The 9,156-nt window shown below is 32.6% G+C and overlaps 1 protein-coding gene across 3 annotated transcripts in view; it reads left to right on the forward strand.

The window, feature by feature from the left end:
- The window catches only part of TBC1D32 (TBC1 domain family member 32), a 197,285-nt gene extending 189,568 nt beyond the window's left edge, over nt 1-7,717 (forward strand). For all 3 annotated transcript variants that reach the window (XM_082474446.1, XM_082474447.1, XM_082474448.1), the window contains one exon: nt 5,883-7,717. In XM_082474446.1, coding sequence (XP_082330572.1) covers nt 5,883-6,002 — 120 coding nt within the window. In that variant the 3' untranslated portion in view covers nt 6,003-7,717. The remainder of the gene's footprint in view (nt 1-5,882) is intronic.
- The last annotated feature ends 1,439 nt before the right edge of the window (nt 7,718-9,156 follow it).

Below are 9,156 nucleotides of genomic sequence, written 5' to 3' on the forward strand. Positions count from 1 at the left end.
TCTCTCTCTCTCTCTCTGTCATGCACCCACCCACACACAATCAACAAGTGTAGGGAGAATTACTTTGATAGTACTTCAGAAGACCCACTGTTTTAGCAGACTGGCTGTATAACATTCCTCTGCATGGTAATACGCTGACAGCAATCTAGGTTTTAGTTTATGAATTCAACCTGGGGACAAACATCACTGAAATGCCAGGCTAGGAGAAGATTGCCTTCCAGTGAAAATCAGTCGGTGAAGACTCAAAATACTAAATTAAAATGCTTCAACTAAATCCTGCATATTATGGCAAAACCAATTTATAATTATGTAAAAATAAGATTAATTTCAACCCATCAGTAAATTGTCAAGAGGGGTTTTTTTTGTTGTTACTATTGCAGCTGTGGTTACCTGAGCATGTTGACAGGGTAAGAAATGGAGATCAGACTGAAAAATAAATAAATAAATAAATAAATAATTGTATCCTAAGCTCTCAAAAGACAAAAGTGTTTATAGTATTAAAAATAATTCACCATCCAAAGGATCAAACACAACATGCTCAGTATTATTCAACTGTGGTTTTCAGTTATGTTTTCTGCATTGACCTTATATCACTTGAGTCCACCTCAAGTTAAATTCTGCCACTCTGTGTAAGCTTGGGCATGTTGCTTACCTCTCCATGCCTCAGTTTTCTCATCTGTTTAACTGGGCATGAAATAATACCTATCACATAGAGTTGTTGAGGAACTAAATGAGATGATATCTGTAAAATATTTCTAGAACATTATCTGACACATTGCAAGTGCTTTAAAAAAAAAAAAAAAGTAGCAGTTATTTGAGTTTCTACATCCCTGTTCATCCTTCTCTTGTATTTTTTTTTTTTAAGAAAAAATGTGCAAACAACACAGCAAAGGAAACAGGATTTTCTCCTGGATCCATTGCTAGACTATACACTTTTGCTCCCATTTTCTTCTCCAGCTCCTGAGACATCTTGGTATTATATCATATCATGTAGTAATACCAGGCATATACTGCAGATCTATGTCAGGAACATTCTCTTACGTTGTATCTGATCAAGGCCTATTCCCTCATTTCCCCAGCCAAAACTGAATCATCTCTGTAGTCATCACATATGCCATGTACCCCTCAGCTGAGTTAAAGTCTTTACAAATGCATACTTTATCCTAAATATTTAAGAACATTATGTTCTCTCCAGAACTACACTTTCTGTCTAAACTTTCCTGATCTTAAAAATCACTAGGGTCCTTATTAAAACTGATATACCTAGATTCCTGCCAGACCTACTAAGATAGAGTTTTCATGACAGAGGCCTACGTTGTCAGATTTTAATATAAAATCTCAAGTAGTTTGCAACCTTTAGAATATGTGAAAATGTTACCTTTGGAGCTTGAACACGAGGGATTCAGAAGTTTGGGGAATATTGGGTCCAGGAATTTCTAATTATACCAAACACTCTAGGAAGAATATACTAGAAGAAACGTGACTTACAGGTTGTTTGTGTTTCTACCGCTTTGACCAGGAAGGAAGGTCCTTTTTTATATGATAGTTCAGACATAACACCCAAGAGGTCATCTCTAGCAAGGGTAAAGAGCAGAACTAAGTTCACAAAACCCCTTCTCTCATGCAACTCTAACTATATAATTTGGTGCTTCCTATGTGAGAGATGACATTAATACGAATCCTTCGTTAAGTTACCTTAGTGGATAGTAAGTTCTATACCTTTTGTGGCAAACTTATTTTATATGCCTCCTGGTGATTACTAATGAGTTGACTCTTTGTTCCAATTTAACCCAACGTGACATATCTTACTTTTTTTCCTCCATACGCTATAAAGAGCTATTATCTTTTTTTAAAAAATCACCTTTTGAATGCATTAATAATTAAATATTAGGGAAAGGGTATATCAGAAAATACCTAAACTTGGTCCTAAAATCTTAAAACTAAGGCATGTCATGGGAGCACACTTCGTCTTTTCATGCTTTGTATCTATTTACCACCCTCAAAGTCCTTATCTTCAATTCAAATTCCAAATTTACAGGGCTTGCAGTAGGTCTAAAAACATTTCTGCTGGAAACTATTTTTGAAAACTTTGATAAAAATAATGATTGAAATTATAGGTATAGCTTGATTTCCATAATAGGCATATTCTTGAGAAGTTGCAAGAAAGGACAGTAATAGCTTAATATTTTAAGTGAATTGTTCTCTTACATTTTTGGTAAAGGGTTGAAGAGCAGAGACTAGAGTCAATAATCTTCAATGGGCCTGTCCACACTTAACATTACAAATTGGCAGTTCAATCAAGAAAATCTAGCTCAACCATTTCAGAGAAAGTTTAATAAAAATGTTATTAGGACCACCGTTAATACCGTGAGTGCTTATTGAATGCCAGGCACTGGGCAAAGGGATAACAGGTACTGCTCATTCACTCATTGACCATTGTCCAGCATCTGTGTTCCAGGCATTGTTGTAGTCACAAGAATAGGCCATGGCCTTGCCAAATTGACCTTAACATTCTACCAGTAGGTAAATAATATGTGAATAAATATATAATATTTCAGGTATTGATAGATCTTATTATAAAGAAATCAAACACAGTAAGGGAGTCAGAGAGTGAGATTCATAGGTGCTGTTTAGATAAAGAGCCCAGTGAAGGCTACTCTGAGGCTAATTAGCCCAGTGAGGCTAATCAGAGACCTGAATGGAGCAAAGGAAAAAAAGCAATACAAAGATTTCTGTACAAAATCCTTCTAAATGAGAAGAAAGACAAGTGCAAAGGCTCAGAGGTTGGAATGAGCTTGGCCCACTTAGAAAGTGTCAAGATGACCATTATGGCCAAAACAAGGTGAGGGAGTAAGAATGGTCGGAGATGAGACAGGAGTCAGATCACATAAGGCTTTATAGTTCATGGTAAAGAGTTCTGACAACACAATTTATGCTGTTATTCAGCCTCTGCCAAATTGAGGCTTAGAGAATCTGTAAACTTTCCCAGGTTCATACTTCTAGTAACTAATATAGGTGAGTTTTAACCCTTTTTTGGTCTGAATCCAAATCCTGTGTTCTTTCTAGTGTATCATTGACCAGTCTGTTTACTTTAAAAAAAATCCTAAATTCAGTGGAACTTCTAATTAAGTGCTTTCAGTAGTAAAAGAAAACCAGTGGATACATACTTGAAACTAGATTCTATGTACAAAGGAGAGAGGGAAGCTGTGTATATGTCATATTATATAATTGAATACACACACAGCATTGTGGTTTAGGATGGTAATTTTTAATGCTTTTCTGATGGTTCAACATTTGAAACCCAACATTAATGAAAAAAAGCAAATCATTGAAGGCACACTGGTTGAAAAGCCATTAGGCAGAAAAAGAAAATGCAATATACTCATAATGAACTTCCCAACCAAGACAAACTACTCCAGAAGTAACTTATTAAAACAAGACTTGAACAAATAGTGCACTGTTTATATAAAATGGGATAATGTTACCTTATATAATTACATATGCCTGCCTATTTAAAGAATAAGGGAATTCATATTTTTATATAGAGTCCAATACACTTATGTCTATAAATGAAATGGTAAAGCAGTATTCTGAGGAAATGGTCCTTTATAACTTGAATGATAAGCTGGCAGTCTAAATGGTCATAATTACAAAGAAAAGTAATTCACTGAAAAGGCTATAAGAGAATATTTAGGATAAAATGAAACATTCCACTTTGAAGACAAAGTGGAATTCAAAGATTCTAAAATTTTATTCAGAGTTAAAATTGCCTGTGAATTTTAAATAATCTATATAATTTAAAAACATTCCTTTTAAAATGAATATTTAATTCATTATGAAATAAGACCTTAATAGCCTTATCTTTCTCTTATGAAATAAGACCTCAACTTTACTTGCCATTTTATGGGTGTCTCTTCAGTATAGTTATCAGAGTATTTTCTCTTTATTTTAAAATTAATGTCCAAAATGGAAGCCATAATTCAAAAAACATGTTTTAAGGAAAAAAGTATTTTTAAACCAAGTAGTAGCTATGGTTCTCCATAGGTAGTTTTTATTTTTAAATTAAAGTGCAGCAATAATTAAAAGATGTTAAAATAGGTTTTGCTTATTTTTGCCCAGAAAGAATTATTAGAGTTATTGTTCAAATGCTATCATCTCCTATTGTAATTCACATTTAATGAACAATAAGCATTCTTTTAAAAATCATGAATATGTACTAAGACAATTTTTCTGGCATTAGGTTTTTTTTCTTCTGGTTAGAATAACACATTAATTCTTTTCCAAGTTAGGTATAGTTTTAGTGAAAGGGTGATTAATGTCAAATCACACATAATTTGAACGAAGAGAACGGATAACTTCATAAATAGTTCCGTGACTACAACTATAACCGTTTAAAGTGAATTCTTGAACAGTAAGATTGGTCTTACTTCAATCCTATTTTTTGCCCAAAGAACAAAGTGAAATATGTTTGATAGAGAGAAATTTACTTAGTATTTCTTCTAGTCATAAGATGAACATCTTCCTTTTGATTCAGTTGCTTATACATAAAACTGGAGATATGATATATACCTCAGCTGTTAATGTTTTAGGACAGAGACCTGTCTCATTCATCTTTGGGTCTTCACTGTATAACCAAGAACTTTACATACAATAAGGGAATGAATGAGGTTAATGAATGAAGAAATGAAGCAATGGATAACATCACAAGTATTTTAAAATTAAGAGTAAAGTTCAAATTTTTATGTTCGAGGGTATTAGCTCTAGTCTTAAAGGTGTAATCTTATGCATATAACTTAACATTATTTAGTTTTCTTAGTTATAATATCAGCCTTGTAGATCAGTAATAATACTTTTTTTTAAAGTACCAATTAACTTTTCCCCAAAATTACCCAGATTTTAGGTAGTATGTGGCAAGTAAGTGTACTCTTCTCCCAAGTTATGTGCAAGCTGTGAACTATTACTAATCTAGTAGTGATTAGCGAGCGACATCTGGGGCCTTTAAAAACATCCATTCTTACTGAGAATTTGTGATGTTTTTGTAACTACCCTACATTGACGTTTCTCATCTACAGACTGTCTCTAACACAATATTTGGTATCTGATAATATCTTATATTTTATTCTTTTGAATTGTTGTTTATTGTTAGTAGCTTTTGCCTTTAAGCTATATTCTCCAGAAAGGCATGAATTGCCCAAAATTTTTTATAACCTCCAAAACTTCTAACATAATACATTACATCGAATCAAGGATCATGTTTCTTTTGCAGAATTTTTTTGTTGTTACCTTGAAGGGTAGGCATTGCATAGCGAGTATTTGGAGATACTAAAAGAAATAGTCATAAAATTTCCTAAAAGTGTCTAAGATTCTAAATGGATGCTCCTACTATTTTTCATTCTTGAGTGCCTCATTTGGGACACTAACCATTAAATTCCAAATTAGTATAGACATGCATAGTACCAACATTATGAATTGCAGACTGTTGGAGATTTTATGAACAGTAGCTGTAGAACTGATATTTCTTGCAATATTATAAGTATCCTTTGATAAGCTTTAGAGTCTTTATTAATTACAAATGTGAACAATCATTCTATAATTGAAACTATTATATCTTAAATATTAGGAAGATTTCATTATCTTGTTTTTTGTTAGCTGTAAAGCATTTTTGGTTTTGAAAACAGGCAACCTTGTTTCATAGGGACATGGTTTTTTGCTATCATATACCTATAGCCTACTAAATAAAAAAGCAGTTACACATTTATTAGAAACATAAAACCCCCATCTATAGCTGAAAAAAAATGATACATTAACTGTTTAAAACTCATTAACTTAGAATTGTGTGTCTTTACCCAAGCGAATGAACGTCTCTTTCTATTTTTTGACAGGAAGAAGCACTGCATGGGTTTCGAGTGAGTGATTACTTTGAATACATGGAAATTTTGGAACAAAACTACAGACCAGTGCTGCTGAGAGACATGTGGAACATTAGAGTACAAAGCACATAGATCATGGAACATGCAATTTAATTTTATGTTTTATTTATTTTTAAAGGAGACAGAGGGACTTAACTGTTTTCTGTCTGTGTCTATAACAACATATGCTTTGTGAATACACAGTATTGTAAATCAGTACTGAGAGTTTTTGAATATAATAGTATATTCGAGTAGGTATTGGCTCAATTGAAGTGAATTCATTTTTGTAAGTTTGTTGTTGTGTAAGGTTGTTTTAGAATCAAATCTAGCTTACTTATAGTTCTTTATGTTTAAGAGTTAGTCTTAACCTACATTTCCTTCTTCCCAGGATGATTAAAATATTTTTTCCAATGAGTTTGGAAAGTAGCAGCAATATTGTAAATAATTGACCAGCCAAAGAGATTCCATAGAGACAAGGAAGACGATTGTTTTCTTCATTTTTATGTCTTTACATATAAAGGAAAATAAGCAAAACCATAACTGCTTATTTTACATATGGAGGAACAAATGATATTTATCATAGCAAGTGGTAAGAAAATTGTCATCAGACATAATTGTTTTTCTAGGAATTGCTTTTGATACCTATATCAATTTATAATTTTTCATATGAAATGTAGTCTCTACATGGTTCATTTAAAACATAGATTGGTTATTGCATACTGATATGCATTTGACTCTCGTTTGTTAAGTGGTTTACTCAATGATAGATTTGATTTATACTGAACTTGAAAACATTAAAGAGAATAGATTTGTAAATTATTTTAAATGACCAACACAGTGTTTTATTTTATTTAAATAGAAGGTTCGGCTCCAGTGAGATTAATATGCTAGGCTCTATTTTCTTATAACCATCACATTTAATATATGAAAGAAAAGACACAAAAATATTATTAATTTTTCAGTCAGCAATTTCAACAAGTTTTAAAAATTATAGGTGGAGGTCATTTTATATTCATTGCTTATATTTAAATATAAATCAACCATTAAAACCATTCTGGAGCCTTTTTTTTTTTCAACCAAAAATGGCTTATCTACAGACTCTATTTTACCTTTTAGTATGATGAAATAACATACCATACAATTTTCAGTTTTGTGATATTTAGGCGATTGTAGTATCAACCTTCCAAAATCAGTTTTTGTGCTGTAAATGCCGGCAATAGATTCTCAGTAATGGTGTTCCTAAAGGGCATTGAAAAAGTTAAGAAAAGAAAATTGATCAAGTTAATTTGACATATTGCTCACTTTAGCTCTGGCTGATTTGAGTTAAGTAAGAAAGCCCCAGGTTACTCAAAACACCAAGTTTTGTCTACTTTCAAACTTAATTTTGAAAAGCTATTCCACAGAACCTGTAATACATGTTTCTGTTTTTTCCCATTCTGTTCCTGAGATGTTGTTATTGGTCCTGAGAAACTTGCAACTTTATTTCTTTTTAAAAGGTCTTACATGGTAATTGGAAATACAAATGGAGAAGGAACTACAACTTAATTTTATAATATTCATTGGTGATTTTGATTGGACACTGAAGCAAGATCTAGATAATAATTACATTATGGAAAAGTGACTTCAGCTGGAGCCAGAAAGCTTTCATTTTCATTTGATAAATATGTTTTGAACAATGACTTAGCAATTTGGTGAAATAACATTATAAAATATGGTAGTTCTTGTAGCTACCATTGTGAATTATTTTTGTACCTATTTTTATTTTAAGAATACTCTTTAGAGTAGAAATAAATACAGCCCTGTCTTGCTTCTCCGTTTTATTTTTAATTATTTAAAGTGTAAGTTCTTAGGACTTATTTCTAATTTGTGAAGGAGGACTTTATACATTTTACAGGATTTATTATAGTTTATGATACAATGTAAACAAATTTGTGAAAAATTTAAGTGTTCATATATACATCTTCAAATATCTGTTTTCAAAATTTCATCTTTGTAGTTTTGCCTCTGCATGTTTAGGCATCTAAAGAATCTGTGAAAGTAAAGTAAGTCTCAGAAATTCATCTAAACTTGCTAACAGGATTCTACCTAAATTTATGATTATTAAATTATGGTGTGCTCTAGTTTGATTTTCCAGTTCCAAGATGTTAAGGAAATTTCTTTGGTCATTCATTATATAGACATATTGTGAGTATTACACATATAATGAAATATTTTTAATATTCAAGGTAGGATAAATGAGATACAGCACCTCCATTCAGAGAGTCCACTGTCTTTGTGGGAAGGTGAATAATTTTAAAACTGAAAATACAGTTATAAAGATAAATGGGAATTGACCTTTGAATTTGTTGACCTTGATAAGAGTAGTTTTGATGGAGTAGTGAGGGCAAAAGTTTGGAGCTGGTTTAAATGATGCTGAGAGGAAAGATTTTGGAAACTGTTCTTTCTAGGAGTATTGCTGTTACAGGGAAAGAGAATGTATGTGGTAGCTAGAGTACATGGGATCAAAAGACTTTTTAAAGATGGGAAAGGGAAACATATGTGGGTAGAAATGATGTAGTAAGGAAGGAAAAACTGACGATGCTGAAAAGAGAAATGCTAGAGTGAATGTCATTATAAGTGGTAGGGGAATGGTATCTAGTTAATAAGTTTTGGAATTAGCCTTTGCCAGGAACGTGGACCCTTCATTCAAAGTAACAGAAGAGGAGACAGTTTAAATGGGCACAGACACAGGATGGGCATTTCTGGAAGTTATTGTTCCCTATTTCACTGAGAAAACAAAGTCATCAGCTATGAGGATGGTAAAAGCTTTGGTAGGTTTTAGGAGATTGAGAGTAAGTGAAATAGTTGTTTAGGATAGTGGGAGAGTAAATAGACTAGGAAAATTGACTTGTGACTTAGTGGTCATGAGATGAGTTAGAAAGTTGTATGTTTTTCTCCAGCCACATTTCACTGTGAAGGGGCAGGCGAGGAGTAGGTAGTGAATTGGTTTTAACCAGGGGTTTGGTTTAGCCAAGAGAATGATGACAAAGCAAAGGAGGCACAAGGGAGTTGATGGTATATGCAAGTGAATTATTATGATATTATGACCATGGCATTTAAGCTAGATCAAAAGAAAGTGGAGACAAGAGAGGGATATGATGGATACAGAGAAAAGTTGATAAGATCAATTGATTTTAGGTTCTATGTGGAAGGATTTTTTTGATTTGGAGTACTCAGGAGAAGAAGGTGAGAAGATTAGAATTAGCAG

This window comes from Balaenoptera physalus, assembly GCF_965194825.1.
Source record: "Balaenoptera physalus genome assembly, chromosome: 9".
In the NCBI taxonomy this organism is placed as follows: domain Eukaryota; kingdom Metazoa; phylum Chordata; class Mammalia; order Artiodactyla; family Balaenopteridae; genus Balaenoptera; species Balaenoptera physalus.